At 41.0% G+C, this 26,399-nt stretch overlaps 4 protein-coding genes across 9 annotated transcripts in view; 3 read left to right on the top strand and 1 right to left on the bottom strand.

Annotated features, from left to right (window-relative positions):
- The first annotated feature begins 463 nt into the window (after window positions 1-463).
- On the top strand, window positions 464-3,947 carry LOC111562555 (actin, alpha cardiac muscle). Its single transcript, XM_023261144.3, has 9 exons — window positions 464-616; window positions 1,687-1,837; window positions 1,945-2,073; window positions 2,279-2,389; window positions 2,479-2,563; window positions 2,876-3,037; window positions 3,125-3,316; window positions 3,425-3,606; window positions 3,702-3,947. The coding sequence occupies exons 2-9, from the start codon at window positions 1,709-1,711 to the stop codon at window positions 3,843-3,845; spliced, it is 1,134 nt and encodes a 377-aa protein (XP_023116912.1). The 5' UTR covers window positions 464-616; window positions 1,687-1,708; the 3' UTR covers window positions 3,846-3,947.
- Window positions 3,948-4,094: 147 nt separating this feature from the next.
- On the top strand, window positions 4,095-12,203 carry arhgap11a (Rho GTPase activating protein 11A). Of its 2 annotated transcripts, XM_035944143.2 has the most exons (12): window positions 4,095-5,590; window positions 6,568-6,635; window positions 6,736-6,832; window positions 6,925-7,181; window positions 7,357-7,520; window positions 7,617-7,745; window positions 7,972-8,046; window positions 8,436-8,609; window positions 8,697-8,826; window positions 9,053-9,161; window positions 9,849-9,963; window positions 10,088-12,203. In XM_035944143.2, exons 1-12 carry the CDS (start codon window positions 5,444-5,446, stop codon window positions 11,572-11,574), a joined length of 2,952 nt encoding a protein of 983 aa, XP_035800036.2. In that variant the 5' UTR covers window positions 4,095-5,443; the 3' UTR covers window positions 11,575-12,203. The 2 variants fall into 2 exon arrangements, with proteins under 2 accessions (XP_035800036.2, XP_023117088.2); XM_023261320.3 differs by lacking the exon at window positions 7,972-8,046.
- Window positions 12,204-13,599: 1,396 nt separating this feature from the next.
- On the top strand, window positions 13,600-15,614 carry grem1b (gremlin 1b). Its single transcript, XM_023261307.3, has 2 exons — window positions 13,600-13,876; window positions 14,295-15,614. Exon 2 carries the CDS (start codon window positions 14,296-14,298, stop codon window positions 14,842-14,844), a length of 549 nt encoding a protein of 182 aa, XP_023117075.1. The 5' UTR covers window positions 13,600-13,876; window position 14,295; the 3' UTR covers window positions 14,845-15,614.
- Window positions 15,615-18,534: 2,920 nt separating this feature from the next.
- Window positions 18,535-26,399, bottom strand: part of LOC111562598 (formin) — a 56,487-nt gene continuing 48,622 nt past the window's right edge. For all 5 annotated transcript variants that reach the window (XM_023261235.3, XM_023261244.3, XM_055006063.1 and 2 more), the window contains 3 exons: window positions 22,635-22,784; window positions 20,623-20,704; window positions 18,535-20,519 (listed from right to left, as the gene is read on the bottom strand). In XM_023261235.3, coding sequence (XP_023117003.2) covers window positions 20,475-20,519; window positions 20,623-20,704; window positions 22,635-22,784 — 277 coding nt within the window. In that variant the 3' untranslated portion in view covers window positions 18,535-20,474. The remainder of the gene's footprint in view (window positions 20,520-20,622; window positions 20,705-22,634; window positions 22,785-26,399) is intronic.

Here is a 26,399-nt window from a genome sequence, read left to right as displayed (position 1 = left end):
TGGGTGGTTATGAGTACAGTAATACCTCTAAGGGATTTCACACATGTGTTCTGGCCTGATGTAGTGCATCTTTAGGTATCAGAGTAACAGAAATTACAGCACTTTAAAGCATGATATTGACACTGTGTCTTGATTCTGACATATTTAAGAGGTATAACTATTGCACTAAGGTGGGAGGTCACATATTTGAAAAGGTTCATGCAAAATATTAAAAATGCAGATTGTTCTTTGTGTTTCTTTCTGAAATAATAATGTTCATGTTGTTTAATGAGGTTAAATAATGTTCAAAATAATCATGAAGGAAAAAAAATGTTTGACTTAATAAAAACCTATCAACAGAAAACCCACTGCACCAACTTTTAAATGTTTTATCCTCAAACAACTTTCCATTAAATCTGTAGGTCAGGAAAGCATGTTCATCGGAGAAGAGGTCACAACCATGTATGTAAAACACACTTTTCCTGGGGCTAGTAGATTTTTGGCAGCTCTTATTAGGACTTGTATGAACCCTCAGCCCCGCCCCTGGTCCCCAGACCCAGTGTGGGCCCTATTTAAGGGGCTCTCCTCACCCTGAGGCTTCGTCCCAGTGGAAGCATCCGTGTACCAGTGCACCTTGGTGAGTACATTTCAAAACTTGTCTCTCTGAATCATGAAGGATGTCTTTGCTATTTGTCTAATTAGCTTTTGAGTGTTTCAGGAAATGTAGTTTTGAGGGAATGGTTGTTAGATGAATGAATAGATGGTGTGACTTCAGTTCAGTTTTCTCAGGGTGTAACTACTGGCTGGACTTGTGTGAACATGGTTAAAGCTACAATTAGCGCTAATGTTGGTTGTGATAGCTTGATTGCCATGTGGTGTTTAAATAAACACTCACTGGATGATGTTTTACTGTCATAAATACAATCTCTAGTATGGAAAGTTTCTTTGAGACATCCAAGATAAGGCTTAAAGATATGTTGTTAAAATATTACATGGCGTAGTGCACAAAATCTGAGAGGAAGTTATCCAGATTTACCAATGTCCCAGTGAATGAATGAAGTTAACAGGCAGCTGAGGCAGAGAGCCATCTAGTAAAACAACAGTGTACGGACAGATGGGTGCTTTCCTGGCACTTTTCCCAGACCTGAAATAGCAGGAGATCCATGTGTCACTTGTTTCACCCCATTAAGCACAGTCGGGGTGCTGAGCTTAAAATAGATCACAGGTCTCTCTCTGTTATGCCCCTTTTTGGTGCTACCTCAGCAGCTCTGAGATGTCCCAGGAACAATCACGGCTGTGGAGATATGGTATCAGTAGTTGTACGAGAAGGTTAGGACCAAAATAGCATCAGATTGGTATGTCTTATTAGCTCCCTATAGATAGAACGCATTGAAGTTGGTTCTGTCGGTGTCTGTGAGTGATAATACCTTAAGACCAGTTATCAGCGCTGGCAGATCTTCAGTGCACTGTGGATTACAGCTAATGCATATAATCATACTCCTGATTGAATGATTATCACATACTTTGCCAGACATAGCAAGTCTAGTCATTTCATCACATCGCCAGTCACTCCGGTGATAAAGTGTGTGATTGTTCAGCTATAACAGGCCTTCATATTGTAAGATTAACAGTTCAATCAACCGTGTCCAATGCTCGCAGCCTGAACATTCTCTCTTTCTGTTTCCATCTCTGCACCTCATATTTTAGACCACCCCAGTGAAGCCTAATCATGTGTGACGACGACGAGACTACCGCCCTTGTGTGCGACAATGGCTCTGGCTTGGTCAAGGCTGGATTTGCCGGAGATGATGCTCCCCGTGCTGTCTTCCCTTCCATCGTTGGAAGGCCCCGCCACCAGGTACAGCAACCACATTTTTGAAAATCACTTCATCCTAGTTATGAGTGACAAAAAGTGGGAGCATTTTTTTCACGTGTCTCGTGTTCCTCTCTTGTTTCCTCCTTCAGGGTGTGATGGTGGGTATGGGTCAGAAGGACAGCTACGTAGGTGACGAGGCCCAGAGCAAGAGGGGTATCCTGACCCTGAAGTACCCCATCGAGCATGGCATCATCACCAACTGGGATGATATGGAGAAGGTGCGTGTTGACAGGGATGCTCATTTACAACATTCATGACAGCTGACCCTGCGCATCCTGAAGAATTTACAGCTTGGCCAGCCACCTTCATAAAAGCTGCTTTATTTTTAGAATGTGTGCTTTACTCTCAACGCTTTGTTGTTGTTTTATCAGCCAGCACTTGTTACAGACCCTGACGTCAGCTGTTCTTTTTGTTCTCCGTCAGATCTGGCACCACACTTTTTACAATGAGCTGCGTGTGGCCCCTGAGGAGCACCCCACCCTGCTCACTGAGGCCCCCCTCAACCCCAAAGCCAACAGGGAGAAGATGACCCAGGTATTTGGAGTGTATTGCATTTGTTTTATGTTGGATTTACACTTGAGTCGGGGCAAACTTTTTCTCATTCTGGTTGCTTTTTCTTGCAGATTATGTTTGAGACCTTCAACGTTCCTGCCATGTATGTTGCCATCCAGGCTGTGCTGTCTCTGTACGCCTCTGGTCGTACCACTGGTCAGTAAGTTTTATTCACATTATCCAAATTAGTCTGTTATACAGTAACCTTAATTTATTCAGCACCAGTATGTATTAAACTATCATGTAAGGGAAAGAATGTTCCTCATTTGCACTCTGAGTGTGTCTGTCATCCGCATGGATTCTTGTCTCATTGTCAGAGCGAGGCGTTAATCCCTCTTCTGCAGAGTGATGTCAGCAGCATTGTATAGTTTATGATGTGAGACATAGTTGGAGGTGACAGACTAATTTTAAGCTGCTTCACCTTCACAAGCATGCTGGCTAACTATGGCTCTCATTTGCTTGTTAAAGGTATTGTGTTGGACTCTGGTGATGGCGTGACCCACAACGTCCCCATCTATGAGGGTTATGCTCTGCCACACGCCATCATGCGTCTGGATCTGGCTGGTCGTGACCTGACCGACTACCTGATGAAGATCCTGACTGAGCGTGGCTATTCCTTTGTCACAACTGGTATGCCATAATGGTTAAGCAGTTAGATTTGTGTATTATAGGTTTAAGATGTGTTTTTCCTAAATGCTCCAACTTTCTGCCCCTCAGCTGAGCGTGAGATCGTGCGTGACATCAAGGAGAAGCTGTGCTACGTGGCTCTTGACTTTGAGAATGAGATGGCCACCGCTGCCTCCTCTTCCTCCCTGGAGAAGAGCTATGAGCTGCCCGACGGTCAGGTCATCACCATCGGCAACGAGCGTTTCCGTTGCCCAGAGACCCTCTTCCAGCCCTCTTTCATTGGTGAGCTCAGCACCTACACCTGATCTAGTTACATCTGTTTTCTAAAGGATCATGCAGTTTTTTTCCTCTCTTACAAAACTCAAATAATGTTTGCTTGTTCACCACCAGGTATGGAATCTGCTGGTATCCATGAGACCGCTTACAACAGCATCATGAAGTGTGACATTGACATCCGTAAGGACCTGTATGCCAACAATGTGCTGTCCGGCGGTACCACCATGTACCCTGGTATTGCTGACCGTATGCAGAAGGAGATCACTGCTCTGGCCCCCAGCACCATGAAGATCAAGGTGAGAGAACTACAAAGGGTTTTAGAAAAAAATCAGGTATTCACAAAATAATTTAACACTAAATAAAACTTACGTTTTGTTTATTCTTTACCTAGATCATTGCTCCTCCTGAGAGGAAGTACTCCGTCTGGATCGGTGGCTCCATCCTGGCTTCCCTGTCCACCTTCCAGCAGATGTGGATCAGCAAGCAGGAGTACGATGAGGCCGGCCCCTCTATTGTCCACAGGAAATGCTTCTAAGCGCACCGCCCCCTACCTTCATCCATGCCTTTGTACGTTGTTGTCTCCTGTATATATATGTGTATGTTCTATTGTAATAAAGATAAGCCCTTGTGAGAGTAACTGCTGCACTGTTTTTGTGACTGACAGAAAATGTGCGACATGAATATGGGAGGTTGGGCTATTTAAACTGTAGCTGAAAAATTGATATGGGATTATACAAAGGTACACATGTTTGAATTATGTGTACTTAAGTTTTTCCATTTTTTACTCTACTTTCACCTGCCACTTGACTGCATTTTAGAGGAAATTATTGTACCTTCTGCTCCACTACATTTATTTAACAGCTTAAGTTCCCTATAAGATGAAAACGCTTCAGTTAAAATATTTTAATGTCATGTATAGTAACATACCAATCAGCAGCTGCTTTTTCATATCTCATATGTCTCAGAGCTTCTAAATCTTCTTATTTCCCTGCCTCTCTACAGTTTCCTATTTCAATTTTTCAGAAAAATTAACATAAGCTATATACAATTTAAAATTGTGTATAAAGTTGTTCAAACTAAATCCATGTGCAGCAGCTACAGTGGTAGCATTGATGCTTCACTGTTGGTAATCTAACGATGTCAGATGTATTAATATAACAGCCAGAGTGACCAAACCAGCACTTTTACTTAAATATCTTAACATTTTCGGGTAATACTTTTGTACTTTTAAGTCAGTAATCTTAATTTCATCACTGAAAGTTACTACATTTAATTTCTTGGTCCTGTTATCTATGAGGATTAATCATCTTGCATTTTTTACTGACTTCTATGTATAATACACAGATGTACTCTACACTTTACTATGTGCGCTGAAACAGGCGTTTTCCTTGATAAAGGTGTGACTACTTTGTATTACTGAGTCCACCGGTTGACACGAAGCGTCCTCTTGAGTGCTAATCTGCTCCAACATAAACTGCACCGCCCAGTCAGGCTGCCCTGAATATTAAACACACACACACCGGGGAACGGTATTCGAACAGCTTCTGTCCAATCAGAGAGCAGAGCGGAGGGAGCGCCGCTGTTTGAATGCACTGCGGAAACAGACAACTTGGCAGCCGATTTGACGAGCGAACCGTAGGAAAATGCAGTTAGTTAGCTAATTAGTATAATTTATACAATTCACCGTTTAAGAAGTGACTTTACATAAACATTAATTGTATCTCGTTTGACACCGAGACGCAAGATTGTTTTCGTCCAATTGAGACTTGTTAAAGAGCTAATGTGTCCTGCTAACGTTAGCTAGCTAACTGCATTGCAACCGAAGCTAGTCATTAGCTCGGCGCTCCATAATGTGATGTGTTATGCAAGTCGTCAACTAATTGGGACTGTAACTTTGCTGGTGGACAGCTGTGGATCTTTATTGTCTTGTGGACAGTCTTGTGAGGATGAGTATGCGTCAAAAGTCCGGGGAAAGTAATTAAGTTAGAGAAGCTGGTGCCAAGGCTGAACTGTTGCAACTGCGGATGTCGGTTTACTTTAGTCCTGGTAGAGGAAAGCGAAGGAACTGTTGCAGAGATAGTTGAACAGTGTATTTTTGAAGGTAAATTTGTTTAAAAAAAAAAAAAAAAAAAAATGAAAGTCATGGAGAAGAATGTAATGCGTCTTGTGGCGGTGCAGCAGCTCCGAGCAGCGTATGGGATAAAGACAAAGAACTGGAACAAAAACAAAGCAGCCAGCTGTAAGCTAGCAGCCAGCTGTAAGCTAGCAGCCAGCAGCTCGGTAAGTGTCAAGAAAATCATTTACCAGTGTTCACCACATCTTACTTGACTTTTAATTGAAATACATTCTGTCATTTTTGGCTTGTTAAAATGTTATAGTAGAGAATGAATCAACAAGTCCACAGTATCAGCTTTAGCCTTGCTATTGTTTAGGCTGTTGAATCAGATTTGCATATTGCTGAAAGCTTGCCCCCACCCATGAGCTCCATTTGTTCACAGACTGTTGTCACCCATGTCCGTCACTGCAGATGCTTTGTTTGTCCGTGCCCCTGATTGTTCACACCATAAATTTCTTTACAAGCAATTCAAAGAAAAGTCCAGACAAGACACAAAGGGCAATGTTTCCTTATAAATCTTTATGGCATATTATTGTAGTGTTTAGACAAAATGGTTTCATTTAAGAAATGCAGTTCAAAATTTATTGGCAGTCCTGTGAAACTGACCGCTAAAAAGCCCTGTTCTTTCCACGGTTTACTCCTAATTGGTTCACAGAAGTCACAAGGTAGGTTGCAACAGTTTGACTTTTGAACTGAATGCTGAACTTCTGCATTTGCTGGAATTAAATTTGAAGAGAGAAAAGCAATACCACAAATTTCACTTCTGACTGTGAAGAAATCAAGAACTGAAATTAAGTCATTGTGCTGCACCAAAAAACACTGGACAGATCATGGTCACTGAGGTTAGAAGTAATCATAATATGCATCTGATAGCTTCCATTATTGGCCTCTTAAGCACACAAATGTTTGGCATCCAGCTGTCAAAGTGATCAAAAGAAGTAGAAATTGTGGCACTGAAATCCCAGTCTTCTCAATGAAAACTATGAAATATAAGTCGCATGGTTGGTGTGGGACACCAGATAGTTACATTAATAGTAAGTTAACATCTGATCAAGTTTTTTGTCTTGTGTTTGGTGGACTTCATGTGTAAAATCTGGCGTTCAGTAGACTTATCGTCTTATTTTTTTAACTGTTGCCCCAGACAAAGGTTTTCGGCGTACCCTTGGAGAGCTTACCATACTATAATATGGAATGTGGGAGTGTGCCAAGGTAAGTAGACATGTTTTTTTTAGTTGAGTTGACATCTGGCAAGTTATTTCTTGTCCCGTCTTGAACATTTTGCACTAATGATATTTCACGTTCCTCTTAGTTTTCTGGTAGACGCGTGTATGAAGCTCCTTGCTCATGTCGACACAGAAGGCCTGTTCAGAAAATCAGGCTCCGTCGTTCGTCTGAAAGCACTCAGGGTGAGTGATGGCTGAAGTTGACCTTGCTTTCACTGAGGGACCTTGAGGCTGGGAACTGTCTAACACAACAGAGCTGTGTTTTGTCTGTGCAGGCAAAATTGGATGTGGGTGAGGAGTGCTTGTCTGCTGCTCTGCCCTGTGATGTGGCTGGTTTAGTGAAGCAGTTCTTCAGGGAGCTGCCAGAGCCTGTACTACCCACAGATCTGCAGGAGGCCTTTCTCAAGGCCCAGCAGCTTCCCACCGAGGAGGACAGAACCTCTGCCACCATGCTGCTGTCCTGTGTACTGCCAGACAAAAACCTATGTGTCCTGCATTACTTTTTTGACTTTCTGCACAATGTGGCTCAAAGGTGAGAACATTCCTTGTAGTTGGATTAAATTAGATTTTTTTCATATTTCACTTCTGGATTACTTATGAACATCAGTCTACCATCCTTATGTTTCTAATGTTTCTTTGTACTGTTCATGGCAGAATAGTTTTATGTTTACATGGCATTGTTTTTCCCTTTCCTCCCATAATTACAGGAGTGCAGAGAACAAAATGGACAGCAGTAACTTGTCAGTAATCTTGGCCCCCAACCTCCTTCACTGTGGAGATGGTACAGAGAAGATGAACGCTAACACTGAGAAACGCCTCAAACTACAGGCGGCTGTAGTACACTGCTTCATAGAGAATGCCCCAAGCTTTGGTATGATATGAAACATCTTACCTCCACTCCATCTGTGTGTCAAGACTCCACTGTGGTTTAGTAGAACTAAATATTCACTGTCTCTGTGTGTCACAGGGGTGCTCCCACAGTTTCTTCTAGAGAAAGTTCCAGCCATGATGGGTTGTGAGTCTCCTACTCACCATGAACTTGAAGAGCTGGATTTAAACTCGGGGATGAAGAGAAAACCCAGACGCAGCCTCGGAGGTAGGACTATATAGTCCAATGTGAATTTCTTCACTAAAAGCTGCCATATGCAGATATTTAAATTATATCTTAAAGTGGCCAGAGAAGTTCAGTTTTTATTGATTACAACCACACTGAAATATTTAGTGCATCATTTTATTGCAGTAACCATAAATAAATAAATTTATTTTAAAGCCTATTTAGTCAGTAAATACTGTTGATTTAGTTCGATTTGTTCATATTTCAGATGTGGTCAATGGTGCACTGAATAAGATAAAAACTAATAGAACACCCACAAAAGTCACCCAGGCAGACAGTCTTGGTATGTACTGTGGTCAGATGAGATGACGTTGCGTGTCATGTAGCATGATGAAGTAATCTCTGCTGTGCACATAAACAGGCTTTCTATTCTTCAAGCAGAAACCAAACTCTTAATTTCACTTCATACTTAATCTTCTGGTGCATTTGAGATAAAATCTGTTTGCATTTGCCTTCATAGTAAATACGTGTCATTTGTGAAGTAATGCCTGCCTCTCTTGGTTTTTGTGTTCTTTGCTTGTCTGCCTGTCATTTGCATGGATCATCTACAAATTTCAGCAAATCTGCCAATATTGCTCAGCGCTTTGGTTCAAAATCAAATTGAGAATGTTTGCAAATATCACAACAAATCCTACACATGTACAATCATTGATTCTTTTGTGATTTTGCCAGTCTTTTCCTCTGCAACTCCTGTGATTGCAACACCAGCCTCCAAGCGAAAACTTCCTTTGGAATCTGGTCACTCTTTTGGATTTTCAAACAAGAAACGTAGATCTGTGAAAAAGAATCTTGGGATAGAATTACTTCCCAATACTTTGTTCAGCGGGACCTCCACTCCTGGATCAGGTATTAATGAATGTTTGATAAAACCAACCATTGTGCCGTATCTAAAGCTTGTGATTAAGTTTTCATTTTTCCCCTTGTCTGTTCTAGCGTACAGTGCTTCAGGGGTCTTGGACACATCCCAAAATATCCTGTCATCAGCAGGCAGGTCTAGAAGACAATCCGCTACCTCTGCAAGGAGAAAGAGCCAAAGACTCAGCAACAGACATGCTGTCAACAGGTACATATTCAAAATTCACTGTTGTATTGCTTTGTTACTAAGGAGACGTGACAGAAGTGTTGTCCAATAGAAATTATATTTAATGTAAGGTGCAGTAACTGACACTTAGAGATAGTATGTATGTATCCAACTTACCCTTGCATGTGGGTTTAAAGTCCTTATTTAAGGCAAGATGGGTATTCTGGCTTATCTTTCTAAACATAGTTTGAATTCTTGTCCTTTTCAGAGTTGAATCTGGAAAAGCTGGTTGCTTTTCTCCTAAAGTCAGCAAAAAAGAAGCACCACGCAAGTCACTGCGCCTGCGTTTTAGCCTGGGGAAGAGCAGCAAAGACGCTGTAAGTGTGGTTGCCCGATAAAACTCAACCACTTAATTGGTCTCACTGGACGGGTTTAATCAAGTGCATCCAGGCACATGCTCCAATTTATAATTACATTAAAATCAAATAATATGTTTGCACACAGGATGTGATGCGGGGTAAACTGGTGCACAACAGCACTTTTTTTGTTGTATAACATTCTAAGTTCACTTTGTTACTAATACAGTCCAGCTAATGCATGCAGGTTTAAAGGTAGTCTGAATAGTTTTTCAGCACTTTTACATTTTGTAATATTACTAAATAAATTATGTTCATATTTGTGTGGTACAAAGCTGTAGGATATTTCCTGTGCACAGTTTTCAGGTGAAAAAATGTTAGTATACTATAAAGTATACACATAAAATATATTGTAACCTGTCTTTGGGTACATTGGGTAAACTGTATAAGTTACATAACTTTCTATTGCTCTATAGTTACATGTAAATTCTTGATTTAATAAAAAAGTGTTAAACAAAATCAGTATCTTGTTTCTTCTGAGTGATTTTCATCATCCTCTGAAGAACTAACCACACAAGTCATTGGATTAACAAATGAATTTTTTGGGTAATTTCTGTGGGGTCCTTTTTAACAAAATACTACTCTAAAGCCTAATCCTCCTCGAAGGTTCTTTCATCTTTCATTTCTCATTTCATTCTGGTGATAAAGGGATCTGAGTCCATTGGCTGGCGACTCGCCACGCAGGAGAGCACAACCAGCTTCCGTTTCACCAAAGAGACGGAGTTCAGTCCAACAGTTCTGCCTAGAAAAACTGAATCCAAGAGTGAGTACCAAATAACTACTGTACACTCACTGTCTGCTAATACAGTTACTGTTACTGGAGTGAAATATTGGAGGAATAGTGTTTTGAACTGTAATGCATACTAATATTCCTCTTTCATTTTAAGGTTCAAAGTACATTAGTAAATCTGAAGACAACTTGCTGACACCCCAATGTGACTCAAGTGCCCTCCGGACCTCGTGGAGTGGGGAGACCCCTGTAGGAGCCCAGACTTTCAGTGGGGAGTCTTTCACAGACACCCCCATGAACATGTGCCTCAAGAGCAACTATGTGTCTGAGCCTGCCATCGTTGTATCCAAGCCTCCAGCAGTGAGCAGCCTGCCTATGAAGCTGTGTTGTGCTTCCAGTGCAGAGAGCCTTGAGAGTGAGCGCTCCATCACGGAATCCCAGACACAAACCGGCACCACCCTGCTCAGAATAAAGAAGGCCTTCACGGAGTCGGGCAGTGACCTCCAGGCAGTCGTACAGGACTCCACAGAAGCAAGTATAACAAGTATAATGAAACCAGCAGACAGCATCGCAGCCGTTCCACCGGAGACTCCTGCTGTGACAGTTCTGTCTGTGGACACCGAAGCCTCCAGCATCCCAGCTCAGCAGAGCCTTCTGGCTAATGAACAGAATGTTACTTTTGGCCAGATTGAAATTGCAGCTTTGTCTCCTTTGCATATTGATAGTGTGGTTTTTGAGTCTGATGTATATTGTAGCCCTGTGATTAGGGATGACAGAGATTCTCACTGTGCTGCTCAGACCAGTAGCCATCATGACTCCATGGTGGACCAGAGTGAAACCGAGGCAGAGCAGGTGAACTGCAGCAGGTTGATCGATGCTCTGGACATCCAGAGTCCGGCTCACTTCAGACTGGGTGTTTCCTCTGGACTGCAGTCCACTCCATACAAGCTTGGTCTTGAACTCAGAGAAGAGCTTTTCACTCCTCCTAAAACTGGTACTGAAGTCAGCACGGTACATGAGACTCAAGCAGAGATTGGTACTACAGTTCAAAACCAGCAACCCCTCTCACCACACAGACGGGAGACTGAGAAACGCCGGGTGGCAGATCACATTCAACACTTCAACAAACTCACCCTTAATTCTCCCAGAGGCTCCAGGGGCCAACTAATCAGGTCACCGCTCAAGTTCCAGCGCACCCCTGTGCGGCAGACTGTCCGCAGGATCAACTCTATCTTGGGAGACAGCAGGAGGCCCACTAGAAATGCAGAGCTCCCCGTTAGCCAGAGTAAAGTGGCGAAGGCTCTGAGTCTAGAGAGCGGCCTCTCCCCTCACCCACAGCGTCAACCTCATCTGGGAGAGCCACAAGTGGGACTGTCCAACAGCAAGTGCCCCATAAAGAAACCACCTCCAGTCCCACCAAAAAAGCCAAGCACCCTGGCCCGTAAAGCCTCTGCTCTGGGCGACGTGACCAACAAGGCCCAACCAAAGATCAAAGTGGACTCTTCAGTGTGTGATCCATCAGCAGCTCAGAAAGCTCTCATGCAGCAGGTAGCAGAGAAGGAGATGAACCATTACAGAGGCTCACCGAGAAACCCTCTCAACCAAGCACGACTGCTGTCTGCTACTAAACCTGTCGATCTATAGTGAAAATTCTTTTTGCCTTTTAGCTTTTCTGTTGCTATGCAGCTCTCTGTCTGGTAAGACTAGATGACATAAAACATTCCAACTTATATCATCCATGTATTCAGGGTCTTAATTTATTTTTAACTATGGTAGGAGCTGTTTGTGCTGTTTTAGGGCCTTATTGGGAGATGTTCGTATGCCTTACATTTGTTTTACTCCAGTAAAACAAGTTTAGAAGTTAGACACTGACACACAACAGCCAGTAAGTTAGATAGTGTTTAGATGGTAGCAAGCAGGTCAAATTCTGTAAAATGTGATTGATGGCATGACTGGAAAGGTTTTGATCGCTTTTATTTATGCATTTTAATCCATAGGTAGATCTTTAGGTGAAAAAAACTTGACTGAAGTGAGTCTAAGCTGTTTCTTTTGTATTACAGAATATTTTCTTACTGTCTTGTGTCATGAAGAGGTAGAAAGGAAAAAAATGCACCTTTTGTATGATTTTATGAAAACAAAAAAAGAAAAGCCAAGCAGTATTGATTAAATCATCTGTCTATTGCAGTCCATCACCTTCCAAACCTTCAGCTAGAAAAATCCTTTGCTGTGTGAACTGCTTCAGACAAATAAAATTCAAACAGAATATATAGAAATGTTTCTGTGGCTGAATTCTTATGTGTGGAGAAATTATTGGCACTTGGTGGAGCCACAAGGGGGAGTCCTGTAGTTACTTCTCAGACTGATGTTGAGTGAATGTGTTCACACTAACTGGTCTCAGGAGGTTAGGTTGACTTACTACAAATTTATCCTGGTATAATTGTATTTCCTGCTCTTCAGAAATGCATTGTGGACGTTTGTCGTTCTGGAGCAACATTTCATCTGCCTGCAAAACTGCTCGTAAAGAATCTGAAGGGTTTCCAGTGATGGGGTGGAGGTCAAAATCATTCTTGGAGATTTATTCTTCACAACCCATTGGGAAGCTTGCACGTTTTTTTTTTTATTTTTATTTTTATGTGCAATAGAATAAATTAGACTTGGATAAAACCTCCTGGTAAAATCTTTTGCAGTGATAAAGTGCACTGTTTGTTTTATTTGGGTGGAGTCTATGGCATTAAGATACGTTATGACCCATAAATAATGCGAACTTGGACAGTCGGCCACGTGTGTTCAGTAGATGAGAAAACATTTTCACCCTCCTGAGAAGTCACCCGTCGCAAGTTCTAATGGCTTTATTTATTGTCGATAACCCACCTACTAATGCCTTATAAATCAGTTTCAAGCCATTAAAGGGAGCGTTAGAGTTGCCAGGTTGTGAAAAATCTCTCCAGCTGGTGTTCATTCTGCTCTAATTATGTTTATGTTCTAATAGTTATTTAGCTCATCAAGTAATGGATCATTAACCTTGTGGAAAAACCAGAACAAAAAACAATTTATCAACTGATATAACAGCAGCCAGAGGGATATTTCACAATCTGGCAAACTAAAAGTTGCTCCTAATATCGGTTTCAAATTATTTTTTTAAGGCAAGACATTAATAAATGATATATTAAACATTCACAAAGCAACTACTTTACCATTTAGGCCATACAAGTATAGTTAAATCCCCCCAAAACGAGATTGTAAATAACTTGTATTATTATTTGTGACATTTTGGAACGAGTAAATAAACACATATTGGTATATTTAAACTAATGAGCTAAATTCTTTGGCTGTCTGATCAAGGATTAGGCTGTTTGCCACTGCATTGCCTTTCTAGATCAATACTTAATATAGTGATGAATATGGATGAAATTCTGATTAGAAGCAAATCATCAATGGCTCATCTCCACTGTTTGGATTCACAGGTGTTAACATCTGAAGTGTCTAAGGAGCTTGAACTTTCATTTTTAGTATTTAGATACTTATTATCGTCACGGTCCCCTAATAATGAAAAAAAAAGTAGTTTTATTTTTTTTCCATGTGCGCACGAACTTCAGCCCTCCTCCTCCTCCTGCCCTCGCTGTTCCTCGGTTGTCTGTTTTCTTGAAGTGGGTTCAGAGAAGTGTTGAGGGGGCGGATAGTCTTGATTTTCTCTTCATCGTGCTTAGCCAATAACTGTTGTGCACATCTCAGCTGGCAGACATTTAAAAGGGAGACAGTCCGGCGCTGGAGCAATTTGTATTAAACCCCCCCTCTGGCCCCTGTCTATGGAGCGCTTAGTCTCCCACCCATCCCCAGTCCCACTCGTGTTCAGCCGACAGCAGTAGGTGTCTTATCACCGCGGAAGGTGCCGCAGAGGACTGACAGGATCAGATCATCGCGCTTGGAGAAGAGGAGACTCGTACAGGTGAGTGAATCTGGCCTTTTTATCATCCGCAAGCATCGTCTTCTGCCATTTATTTCTGAAATTTCGTGTTTATGGTTTATAAAAATTGCAAAACTGCAGCCTTGTTATCCACATACTGATGGTGTATTGAACATAGGACGTAGTTTATACTTTGGCTAAATCTGGTGGCACTCCTTTGGATAATGGATAAAATGTGGTCAAATAACTATACTTTTTAGTAATTTATTTAGACTTGATGCAAAGGATGTATTGTTTTTGCACTTTAGTCTTCTTCTCACGTGGTTTCAAAAAAAGAAGAAAGACGGAAAGCAAAGGTTCTATCTGTGCGCTTTTACGCAGCGTAAAAAGCTTTGACAGCTGTGCGTAACCCAGAGTTGAAACGGTGTAGGTGATGGATTGTTTTCTCCTTCTCCCTCAGGATGGCCAACTCGACGCGTATCTTCTGCAGTATGGTTTTCATCATTGGACTGCTATCCTCTCCTGTGGATTCAAAAAGAAACCGAGGTTCACAAGGCGCCATTCCTCATCCTGACAAAAACAACCCAAACGAATCGGAGCAGCAACCGCAGCCTCCGCAGGCGGGTTCCGGCTCCCGGCAGAGGCCCGGCGCATCCTCGCCGGCCGACGAGGTGCTGGAGTCCAGCCAGGAAGCTTTACATGTGACGGAGCGCCAGTATTTGAAACGAGACTGGTGCAAGACGCAGCCTCTCAAACAGACAATCCACGAGGAAGGCTGCGTCAGCCGCACCATCATCAACCGCTTCTGCTACGGACAGTGCAACTCCTTCTACATCCCCAGACACATCCGCAGGGAGGAGGGTGCCTTCCAGTCCTGTTCGTTTTGCAAGCCCAAGCGTTTTACCACCATGACTTTCACTTTGAACTGTCCGGACCAGCAGCCACCCACCAAGAAGAAACGCATCCAGCGCGTCAAACAGTGCCGCTGCATATCCATAGACCTGGACTAAACACACAATAATGAGTGGTGTGTGTTTAATATCGCAATTCTTCGAGGACAGGATTGTTGGTAGAAGGGGGGAAAGTGTTTTTGACTGTCACACAGCCAAGAGCACGTGCCTGTCTCCATCTGGAGAAGCACCGCATGATGACTTTCTCTTGTTGCACAGCGTGTGAGCAAATATGGACATGCAACTTATTAAAACGACTTTGAACCGCGACATTTTTACTCCGCACCAGTTTCTAAACGAGCATCACTGCACGGAAACGCTGACTTGGAATGGGCACGTTTTACGCACGGCTTCCTCATCCCGCTAGGACTGCATAACCCGGGTTTTATTTAATAACTCACCGCTCCAAACACTCGCTGTGGCAGGGAAACATTTCTGTCCAATTCTGTATTTTACGTGTTTATATATAAATATATGTTTCTTGAACTGGATGTTTCCACTGTGTGGAATTTGATGGATGAATGGCTTCATTTGTAAATGAAAAAAAAAGTGATTTTATTTCGATATTTCAAGAATCTTTCAAGATTAACCGAATTGATTTCTGTGAATTTCGAAGTCCATCAGTAAAGTTTTTTTTTTCTAAATAGGGAGCCTCCTCAAATATAGAGACAAGAGGCTCCTTTGGTAGTTTCTACGGATAATGTACAGTGATGGTTTCTACAGTGACGAGATTAAATAGTGGTAAAATGTAAAGCCATCTTTGATGTAACCGGTTTGTTTACTCATTTGATTAAATTATCCACCAAAAAATAAATAAACGGATGCTGGAATATTGTGCATATTATTCATTTTTTTACTTGTTTTGCAAAAAAATATATACACGGAATTAATGAGTTTTTCACACCTTGGAATACATTTTACCGTACACTCTAAGAAATTTCCCTGTAAATTTACAGTAAAGAGCTGGCAGCTAAAGTTGCCAGCAGCGCACTGTTATTTTACAGTAATCCTACCGTATTCTACAAATTTTTTACTGTAAAAAGTATTACAGTATTATGCTGTTTAGAGAGCTATTTCCTGGGGCTTTCAAAATGAAAGCCCCAGGAAATAGCATAGCATAGAAATGGCTCAGACAAGAGATGACTTTTCAACATTAAGCTTTTATTAAAGCCAACTCTGTATCAAACATAGTTCAAAAACTGACCTATCTAACCCATTCAATTTCAGTAACATACAATCATTTCCTCATGCTGAACAGGTTCCCATTGTGCATGTTCTAGTTCAGGTACACTGAGTTTGATTGAACACATTCAGCAGCTAACAAATGTCAAGTAATTCAAGTCTTGTAAAATAAAATCTATAAAAACAATTAATGATATTTAACAGGTTGTCAACAATCTGTTTAAAAATTGCATATCACATTTCAGGTACCCTGCCTTCAGAATCAGTCTTTCATAACTCATGATCATGTTCAATAAACACCTAGTCAAGGAACAAACCTGCAACTGAAGTATTTTATACTGAACCCAACACAATACTGAGACTTGTTACCTTAAAATGACAACATGAACATCTGGTTGCAGATTGGGCTTTTGCTTTGTGAAAATGAGGTTCTATGTGGAGAGGTGCTGTGGGTTTACATGAAGTCCCACTCAGAGTCCATCAGTCTTTTTATAAAGGAGGCTACATGGGGATTTACAGTAGATGTCTTTTTCTGGAGCAGCTTCCTGACCTTTTGAACATCACCTTCTCCTGACTGGCCTTTGTTCCCCTCTCAGGGTTGATACCAAGAAAGTGTCTACAATGAAATGACAAAGAAAGAATATATTAGGTGTGGTAGGCAAAAATCCCTTGAACATAATATGGAACTCTGTCACATTAATAAAAAAAAAAACCCATACAAACAAAAATAAACAGGAAACTCAAATTATTAAGCAAAATAGAGGCTTCCACTTAAAACAGCTATTTAGTTCAATACACATTTAAATCTAATTTTTGCAGCCGTTTGCATAACAAGCAAGTTTACCTTTCCTAAGTGGAGAGAAAAGCAACATGACACATCCTACAAACCTTTTTAAACTTGAAATTACCTAAATGGTCGAATGCAGACAAGTACATGTGGAGATCTGATAACAGATCAGTGGAGCATCACATTGGATATTTAATGGAAAATTACATGAAAGACAGAGATAGCTAACCTAACCTAGCTAGATCTGGTTGCTTAGAAATTCATTTTCCTGGTCTGGTTTAAAAGAAAGACCCAAAGTTTTGTCCACTCTGCAGCCAAAGGAGAGCACGCTAGCTAGCTAGCTAACAGTGTGGGAAACGTTAGCATTCATGCTAGCTGCTAGCTAACAGTGTGGGGAAACGTTAGCATTCATGCTAGCGACTCGTGGCTAACACTAAGCAGTAACTAACTGGCTATGTTTATGTTACTGTCAAAGAATAAAACATAAAATAGACTGACATGAATTTAAAGTAAGGCTGACTTTTTAATAATCACAGTTACCTTGTTAAGTGAACCGGAGCAGGATGGATCAGCTACAGGTGGTCCCTGCAGGTCTGAGGGCCGAAAATCGTCATCCTCAGTTCTTCCTTTTCTCCCAGTTCTTCCCTCAGTAATGAGTAAAATCACTGATACATACTATTTTAAACCTATTTCGTCACTTCTTTGTGTTGACTGTTTGCTAAATGTGGTGATGTGCAGGAAGATTTGCCGAGACGAGTAACAGTCAGACTGCAGCAACAGTCACACTCTAATCAACCCAAACCAGAAAAATACTGTAATCTGCTGTAAGATTTTACGGCAGCTTGCTGTTAGTATTTAGTTCTTGAAAAACACGTGAATTTACAGTATTCAGCTGTATTTACAAAGAACGGTATATTACTGTACAAAATATGCTGTATTTTTACAGCAATTTGTTACAGTGTAAAGTATCAGTTTAATAAGAAAAGATGCAGTTATATATTCTAATTATCTCTTAAAAGTGACTATTTCAATTCTTTAGATTTGGTTGCAAGGGTCACAAACCTGTCGGGGAACTGGGTAGGAGGAAAGCTGTGTTCAAGTGCGTTGGATGATGGCGTTTCTGCGCAAACGGCACCAATCCAGCCAATCAGGGAACGATTTTTTTTATCTACTTAGGAAATGCATTGCACTTCAGTCCTCAATGTAAAATATCGCGTTTACTATATATATTCTAGGCCACAACAGTTCTTAGATTTATTTTTTTTTTTAAAAAATCACAGTTAGTTGGTAGCTTATTTTTTATTTGATCAACACAATCAGTGCTATTCAATACAACTGAAACTGAGTTTTTAAATGACTGTAAATATGAAGAATCAGATCCTAAAATGCCGATCATGAGGCACAGTATGATTTCTTTTGAATAAATAGGCCAAAACAGTAAAATATCAAATTCATTCAATGTCACTCTTAGAAACTGTTTAAACAGTGCCACTACACATATCTCCTATGAAATAAAAAATCTTTTCAGAATTTTTTCCAGGAACATGTTTTAATTTCATAAAACAAGTCTGAACTAAAGGGTTGAGTTCTGACTCATAGTTTATTGAACACTCTGGCTGAATTATGAATCATCAAATCCTTTCAATGACTCAGGTTTACTACATGAATATCATATTTTCTTGGTGCAGGCCTGATGGAAGTGTAGACAGCAGAAAATGGAGAGAAACTGGGCTAACTCCTCTTTCAAAGTGCAAGTTTTCATCCAAAAAATATTTCCAGTGTTTTGTGGCATCCAGTAGTTTATTCTTGAAATTTAAAACAATTCCATAAATTTACAGAGCACCTAAATGAGAGCTACTGAAGGTTACAAGAACCCACATACATACAGTCGAGGCTACAACAATAACTTGGTCAGTATCAGCTCATTTCTGTTTTTCAAACCCTCTAGAGTTAAAATATAGCAGTTTAAAGTTCTGTAATATCTTGATTTTTGTACAAAATAAATGGCACAGGTGAAGGACTTTGTAGGGTAGAAAAGTAATTCAAGGTGCAGTTTTATGGATAATCTGATAATGGAAGTCTGTCTGAGGTATTAGCAACTCACATGGCTTGAGGTGATCATTTTAAATGTTCTCAATACCCAAAATACATCTCTCATCGTTCCGAAACTAAACAGAACAGGCAACCTTCAATCTATGCACTTAAAATCTGCAACGCTGAGCACACAGTTTATCTGCACCACATACAAGATACATCCATGTGAAAAAATATCTCTCATCAAGCAGCTTCTCCTTCACTTCAGTTACAAATCAAATCAAAATACAGCCACAAAGGGAACACAACTGGTGTTTTTTGGCATTAAATAACTATTTCCTCATATAAATAGGCTTTTCTCGAATGATACAGGAGCGTGGTCACGACATACATTTGTGAAAATAAAGCACAATCTCAATACATTTTATTAAAATAAAAAAAAATCTCTCTTGAAGCAATACAGTTTATATATCTTATAACAACAAAACCATACTCTTGCATAGGAAAAGAGGTGCAAAAAAGTGCAAGACAGCAGAAAAAAATGCACGCAGTTAGCGTAACGAGGAGTGTGGTTTATAGCGTGCTACGACATACAGCTACTGCAAGCAGAAAAGTGCTTCAAACTGTGCTGGACACGATGTGACAAATAGCACTCAATGAGGGATTAACAATGTTTTTGTAAATCGTAGGTAAGTGAGCGCATGGTTAAAACCTGTTGTGTTCTTCTGATGTTTCCAGGTACAACTCCGTGTGTCCGGGGGCCGAGGCTCTGGACCAGACTTGCTGCCAGCTTCCTCTCTCCTCTGGCCGTCACCCAGGAGAGGTCTGTCTGGTGCAACACACAACACAAAGAAACCTCCACATACTTTTTTTTTTTTTTAAACATACAACGTATACACAACCATTTATACACAACATGTCTTCATCTCCACTTGAAGCCGAGCGCAGATCATTCATCATATTCCTCAAAGCTGCACAGTCCCTGCCGATTCTACAACATGACATATTTACAAGACTTTTTAATGAGCCGTGGTGAATGAAAAGCTATTCGCTACAGCAAAGGACACTGGGAACTGCTCTCTTACCGCTTTGAGAGAGAGAGATCTGTTTTGTCAACAGGGATTTTCCTCTCAGCAGACATCGCCAGGAAGCCATATCTGTTTGTACAACAATGTGAGAGCACTTTTGACTATGTTGGAGCATTTTTTTAAATACGCGTTTTATCCGATACAGTTCAGAAATAAAATGATTCTCAGCTTCTAAAGATCCAGGAGGAACCTTGTGGATGTGTCAGCTGGCACTGCTGTGAATCCCACTGAACCCTGGAGACCTTTCACGAGCTGGCCACTCAGAGGTCACGCCATGCTGGATGAATGAGGTCAACCTTTGGCCTTTCAGACTCCCATCACTTCGGCTGTGTCAGCCATGCATCCTCGCTGCAGGGGTTGGACCAAAAAGCCTCAACATGAGGGTGGTGGAGTGCAGGGGAAGGGCGGCGGGGCGTCCAGTGCTGTTAGTAGGGCAGAGATATGGCAGTGGGAGTAGTAAGAGTCCAGTGAGGTTTTATTGTGAGTCAGTACGGGGCACAGAGGGAAGTCCAGAGTTGCTGAGGCAGGTGGTAAATGCAGGAGGAATAACCCTCCACTGGTCCTCATTTGTTCTTCTGCTCCGTCACTCGTCATTTCACTCAGCTGGAGGACACATTGGCTTCCTTCTGCCGAAGCCTCTCCTTCTGCAGAGCAACAACCACAAAAAGATTTATTGGATTGATTTCACAAGAAAGAGCAGCTTGCAGGAAATGTCATTTCTTTGCTCAATATATACATATATCATACCAGACTGTTGGCATTGATCTTCTTGGTTTCGACTCTCTTCTCTGCTGTCATCTTCTTGATGCTTTCTTGAGCTTCCTTTAACCTATGGAAAAAAGACCTTGACATTAGCAACAACTACAAGTTGGGACTGAAAACTCTGGAAATAAATCACACAAATAGTACATGTTATGAACCCAGTAGCTTCTCATCGTGGTGTCTTTGTTAAGTTTCCTGCAAGAGCAAGACATTTAGGGAGGCAGTCAGTCAGTGAGATGATGCACTCTGAAGATCCACATCATGACTTGCTTCCACAAACAAGAGCAAACAATACAAGTGCACTGCTGTGGAGCAGAAACTATATTAGAGACTTCACATTCAGGCTGAAAGCAACACAATACAGAACTGAAAGAAACAGAAGAAGTCCAACTGTGTGCCTTGTTTTTTTGTTTTAAGTAATTTCTTTTTAGCCTTTTTCCCTTTACTATATAGGGCTGCGGCGAGAGACACAGGAAATGTGGGTAGAAGAGTGGGGGAATGACATGTAGTAAATGGCACCCTGTGTGCCTTGTTGTTTTACATAAAAAAATAATAAATGCATGTATGGTTGTGGTTGTAAAGGTGAATGTATAAGTATGAAAGTATTAGTTTATAAGGGTATATAGATATATGTGTAGTTTTACATTCCTATTATGTACAATGAGCTATTATTAGATTGTCTGCATTGATGTAAATTCTGCTTAAATTCAGTTGTTAACTGTGAGCATGAATCTTAAACACAAGCAGACTGATTCTCTCTGGAGTTTGCGGTCAGTGAAAGCCCCTTAAGTGATAAGCAGCAGAGAATGACAGTGGGTTGATGAGATAATGAGGCGGCCTTTAAAAAACACTTGGCTTTTATGAGTGCGCAAACAGTATTTAAAATAAAGTTAATTGTACATAAGCACAATCAGCTGTGAGTAGCGCAGGACACAATTACCTAGTAAATAATTAAAAGAGAGCACATGGATCTGTGGCAAGTCTGTGAAATCTTTAACTCGCAGGGAGAGGAGGAGGCGGCTCAGTTTGGATAGCAGGGATGTGTGCAGGATATTAATGAAGAAGTCAATTTGCACCATCAGAGTGTGACAAGAGTCCAAACTACAGCCCAGTAAGGACCAACGCAGTCTGTCTGGACAGTAACAGATCGCTGCTTCATTCCCAGAAGCGCACGTCGTCTCCGCACGTGCAGCACTGCTGCCCTTTGGGCTGCATGTCCAGCATCATTACAGTGTTTATCAGCTCTCCCATAACGTGCAGCCTTTTAACGGCTACAGGCCCCTGTCCGGCTGCCAGTAAAGCCAGGCGGCCGCCAGGAGGGTCTGCAGGCCCTTGGTGGAATGCCCCCCCAACATGACGCCTCGGGTCAGAGGAAACATCATAAATTTAGGCCCCAGTCCTTCAGACACAGGGCCGAGGCCTCAGCTACTCCCATTCGCCTCCTCTTTGCTTTAATTACAACTCAGCAACTGCACATCACCCTTGAACAATTAGTGCTAATTTGACATGATGTCCAGAGGTGTTAAGCAGCGATCCAAAGGTGGCAGAAACAAGGAGTCTAGTCTGAAATGGGGAAGTCTTGGTTTGTGAACTAAATTTCTATAAAGTTCCGCATTCACTGCTGCAGAATTACTATTTCTACCACACAAACATCAGTCACTCTGTGTGGAAACACAATGACAATAAAGATTCTTGATTCTTTTCAGGGGTATCACCAGTCATAGGGACACTGAAGCAGCACTTGACTTTTAACTAATGACGTAGGTGAACTGACAAGATAAATATTAAAAAATGGTCTAAGTGTACACAGCAGAGGCCAAGATATCCTGATGTTTAGTCTCTAGTGTAGAGCCAAGCATTCCCTTTCTCATCTTTCTGTTGAAAAAGTGAAGAATCTGCGATAATTCTGATAACATTTACTCTTCCTGACAAGAAAACTAAATCTTCATGACAGCGAAATTAAGAACTTGTCAGAAATATACAAGAATCCGCCTCACCTCTCCTTAGAGATGTTCTTGCTTTGTCGTATCCAGGTGTTCTTGAAGTCATTGCAGAACTCGTACCAGAGCATAAAGACGTAACTCGGAGCTACTTCTTTCTCCCCGGACTTTGGCTTCACACCAAAGTAGCTCACCATGTCCTGGAAACTGTAGGGGAGAAAACAGAGCCGAGGCTCAAATAGTGTTGACTTATCACACATAAACACCTATAAATAATCGCAGACATGGATAAAAGTGTGTTTCACTCAAGAGTTTAAACATCAGAAAATACAAAGAAGCTTAGGTGTGCATGTCTCGGAAGCACAGATAAATGCAGTTGATTTTGGACACAGTGCGCACAGATTTTGATGGATGTGGAGTGAGACGGAGAGGTGGGAAACGGAGCTGGAAGGAGAGTGTCCACCCTGCTGGGCCACAGGGGAGAGCCAGTAGCAGCGGCTCCATTATCGCATTGACCTCCACAGCCTGCAGGGGAAGACTGCCAGAGGAGACGGAGACAGCCAAGAACAGGCAGCTGCTCCTCCAAACACACCATCTCTCTCTCTCACACACACACACACACACACACACACACACACACACACATATACGACTGTTGAACTCACACATGCAGCTCCAAGAACATATTCACTGGCAGACAATCAAAGATGTGAATGAGATAGGTGCACACATAAAAACACAAAGACAAACCAGATCTATGGGAATAAATAGAACCTGGATTTTCCGTCCATGGAGCAGGACTGTAGCGCTGTTGTAGACCAGCTCCTCAGCTTAATGCAACTGTAACCAAATCTGAACTCTGCACAGGGCTCTCAGCAGCACACACAAGCCATGAAAAGCAGCCTGCTGCTGCAGATTCCCTTCTCTCAACCAAACATGAAAGACATTTTCTAGCTGTGCCTGTCAAAGGGTTGATAAAAGGCGGCCATGATTCAAGGGATGCTCTCTGTCCCATTGACACCCAGATAGGCTCTGACCTCCAGATGCTAGGTGGCTTTTTGCAACGCTAATCTAAGACATGCTCATGCGGAGGGAAATGGCGCAATATGCTGCCCAGACGGCGGGCTAAAGGTTTAGAAAAGAAGTTTCTGCGTGAGCCTGCTTCCCATTTCCCAGTGATGCGTCATTTTGCCAGGATGCTGAAAACAGGAGAGCGTTGTAGATCATTCTGTACACTACAGAAGGAGATAGAAGAACGACGCTCGGAGATGTTTAGATTGAGCAAACAGACGTGAGGTCCCAGGTAGCTTTGCCTGGTCTGGCATGACGAACTGGGTCTCCATCAGGTCCTCTGCTGACCCTGGGTCATCATGTCAAACCTTGCACAAATCAAGCAACGGACTTTTCCTTTTAGCAGATACACAAAGCTCCACTCAAAACAGATGTAAACACACTCGCGCATACCTACAAAACATAAACAAAATCAAGCTGACCTTTGTTCACTGGCGAGTGCACACAATCGGCTACACTTCTGTAATCTACGCTATAGTGCCATTGCCGTGAGAGGGTTTACTGCAGCACCCACAGCCGGCATTCCTCACTGACAGCTATAAAAAAAGACCCATTACAAAACCATGAACAGCCGTGAGAATCAGGGAAATATTTGGACAGGCAACTTTGCATTCCTTTGTTTCCCCAGTAAAAAGATTACAGAAGTAAACTCCGTGTTGTTGGCTGATTCAGCAGAGCACAAAGCATCATGTAATGCCCGCGCAGAATAATATACCAGCTCGCACCAACAAAACCATAACTGCGCGGTGACTGCAGAGAAGGCACTAGGCCCAAATGAAATTGAGCATGATGGGGAAGAAGGAAACTTAATGAGACGGAACTGAGGACAGAACCAGAAAACCTCAGTGGAGCCCAAACATGAAGCAGACAAATTAGGACGGCATGTTGAGGAAAAGGCCTCAGCAACTCACCATGGATGGGCCTTGAATTATGTTCTAAAAGGGCAAAAAATAATAACAAAATAACAGGGCGAGGACTTGATAGAGATGTGATTCTCATTAAGTGTACTTCGGTGTTCTCTAATTAGGCTTAAAATCCCCCAAAGCCCATTTTCTCAATCAGCACTTCACCATGAGAGACGGGTTCTTACACAAGCGTGAAGTTTTCTGTTGAAGTTAAAACAGTCTTGGTTATTTCACACAACCTTTCTTTCTTACTTTTTCTGCTATTCGCACTTGTATGAAGGCAATTTGACATTTTTGTGCACCAGACATAGTCAGGCTAAGCTTAAAATATGATGTTGGCTGTTTTGTTTTTTAAATATATTTATATCGTTATTGCTATGAAGCAGCTTAGAAGAGTTGGTGACATATTCATACTCTAATATGAGAAAAATCAGAATATTTGTTTGCTAGGGAAATACTTTTAATTTCCCCTTGTTTACCTGAAGTACTTCCACAATGAGAGCAGCGTAATAATTCAACTTTTAGTAGAAATGTTCAGTTTGTACCATCAAGATAAATAAATTATTTTTAAAAAAGGCGGTGTGTGAAACTTTCATTATCCTTTTTGTTGTGCTTAATTCACCAATGAATAATTACCTCTGAGGTTAGTTATTAATTGTCCATGTTTGGGCTGTTTTTTTAACAAGTCTATTTTTATTTCTTAATGTAACCATGCCACTGGGTCCATGGCTGTAAATTGTTCCAGGAAGTAAATCTTGCAGTCCAACCACAAGCTCAAAACACAGAACTGGGAAATTAGAATATTGAGATTTAAAAAAAAAAAAAAAAAATTTAATTTAATAAAAATTAAATTCTAAAGCACAAAACCCAAACATGAAGAATTATAAAGTTAAACTGAGACAATTATCCATTTGTGAAGCAAATGAAAAAAGGATAATGTAAGTTTTTTGAATGAAATTTTTGTTTTGGACGTGTGATTGGTCAGAAGTAACAACAAACAATAGGAGGCTGGTAACGGCATTAAACTTCAATTAGATTATATTGTAATTTTTTGTGACATTTCTCACATACCTGTCATATACAGATAAAATTTATAGATATTATTTTCATTTAAAAACATTTTAAATATTTAAAAAAAAATAGGGAAGTCAAAGCAAAAAAATTTTATATTACCCAAATGTGACCAGATATTTAGTTGCAGCTTTCAATGCTTCACAACAGAATTGAAATAATTAGTTGTTTATATTTATATTTAATCAATCAAATAATCAGTAAACAGAAAATGAAAAAATGGAATATTGGTTTATATAGTAAACTTTTTATATAGACAAACATTTTAGATGTTTGGTTTCATACTGTGCTAACCATAAGGTGAAAAATTAAAGAGAATGCATTCAACATTACAAAAGTAATTGTGCAAAAATTCAATGTAAAAATGCATCTTAAAAGAGCATTTCCTATTTCAGTGACAGAAGTATTGCACAAATATTGACCAAACTGTCAAAAATGAATACTGTTTAAGGAGATTATCCCTCACATTGTGATTTCATTGGTACTCCGGATTATTCCTAGAAAATCTACCCAGGAATTAGTCTGATTCTTAGACCCTGTGAGCATTTACAACCCATCTTCATTCCAAATCTGGACCAGATACAGCACCTAACCTTTGTTCTAAACCTGCACTGTTCAAAGCCTTTTAACAAATAAAATAATTATTAAACTAGTCTACTTGTACAGTTTTTGACACAAATGTGCGACAAACACGTTCAGTTTGAAATTCTTGGCGATATCCTGCGATACGATATGATACAATAAGCTTTTATTAGCCCAACAGTGGGGATGTTTG

The sequence above is a fragment of the Amphiprion ocellaris genome, chromosome 20, assembly GCF_022539595.1.
Source record: "Amphiprion ocellaris isolate individual 3 ecotype Okinawa chromosome 20, ASM2253959v1, whole genome shotgun sequence".
Classification (NCBI taxonomy): Eukaryota; Metazoa; Chordata; class Actinopteri; family Pomacentridae; genus Amphiprion; species Amphiprion ocellaris.
The sequence above is the reverse complement of the archived record's forward strand: the minus strand, read 5'-3'. Positions and strand labels throughout refer to the sequence as shown.

What these genes read in the sequence shown, in the direction of transcription:
- LOC111562555 (XM_023261144.3), top strand. Translation starts at nt 1,709, where the DNA reads ATGTGTGACGACGACGAGACTACCGCCCTTGTGTGCGACAATGGCTCT. An exon ending in CTATTCCTTTGTCACAACTG is followed by an intron (nt 3,038 to 3,124) that starts GTATGCCATAAT and finishes TCTGCCCCTCAG; the next exon opens with CTGAGCGTGAGATCGTGCGT. An exon ending in CCAGCACCATGAAGATCAAG is followed by an intron (nt 3,607 to 3,701) that starts GTGAGAGAACTA and finishes TTCTTTACCTAG; the next exon opens with ATCATTGCTCCTCCTGAGAG.
- arhgap11a (XM_035944143.2), top strand. Translation starts at nt 5,444, where the DNA reads ATGAAAGTCATGGAGAAGAATGTAATGCGTCTTGTGGCGGTGCAGCAG. An exon ending in GAATGTGGGAGTGTGCCAAG is followed by an intron (nt 6,636 to 6,735) that starts GTAAGTAGACAT and finishes CGTTCCTCTTAG; the next exon opens with TTTTCTGGTAGACGCGTGTA. An exon ending in TAGAAAAACTGAATCCAAGA is followed by an intron (nt 9,964 to 10,087) that starts GTGAGTACCAAA and finishes TTTCATTTTAAG; the next exon opens with GTTCAAAGTACATTAGTAAA.
- grem1b (XM_023261307.3), top strand. Translation starts at nt 14,296, where the DNA reads ATGGCCAACTCGACGCGTATCTTCTGCAGTATGGTTTTCATCATTGGA.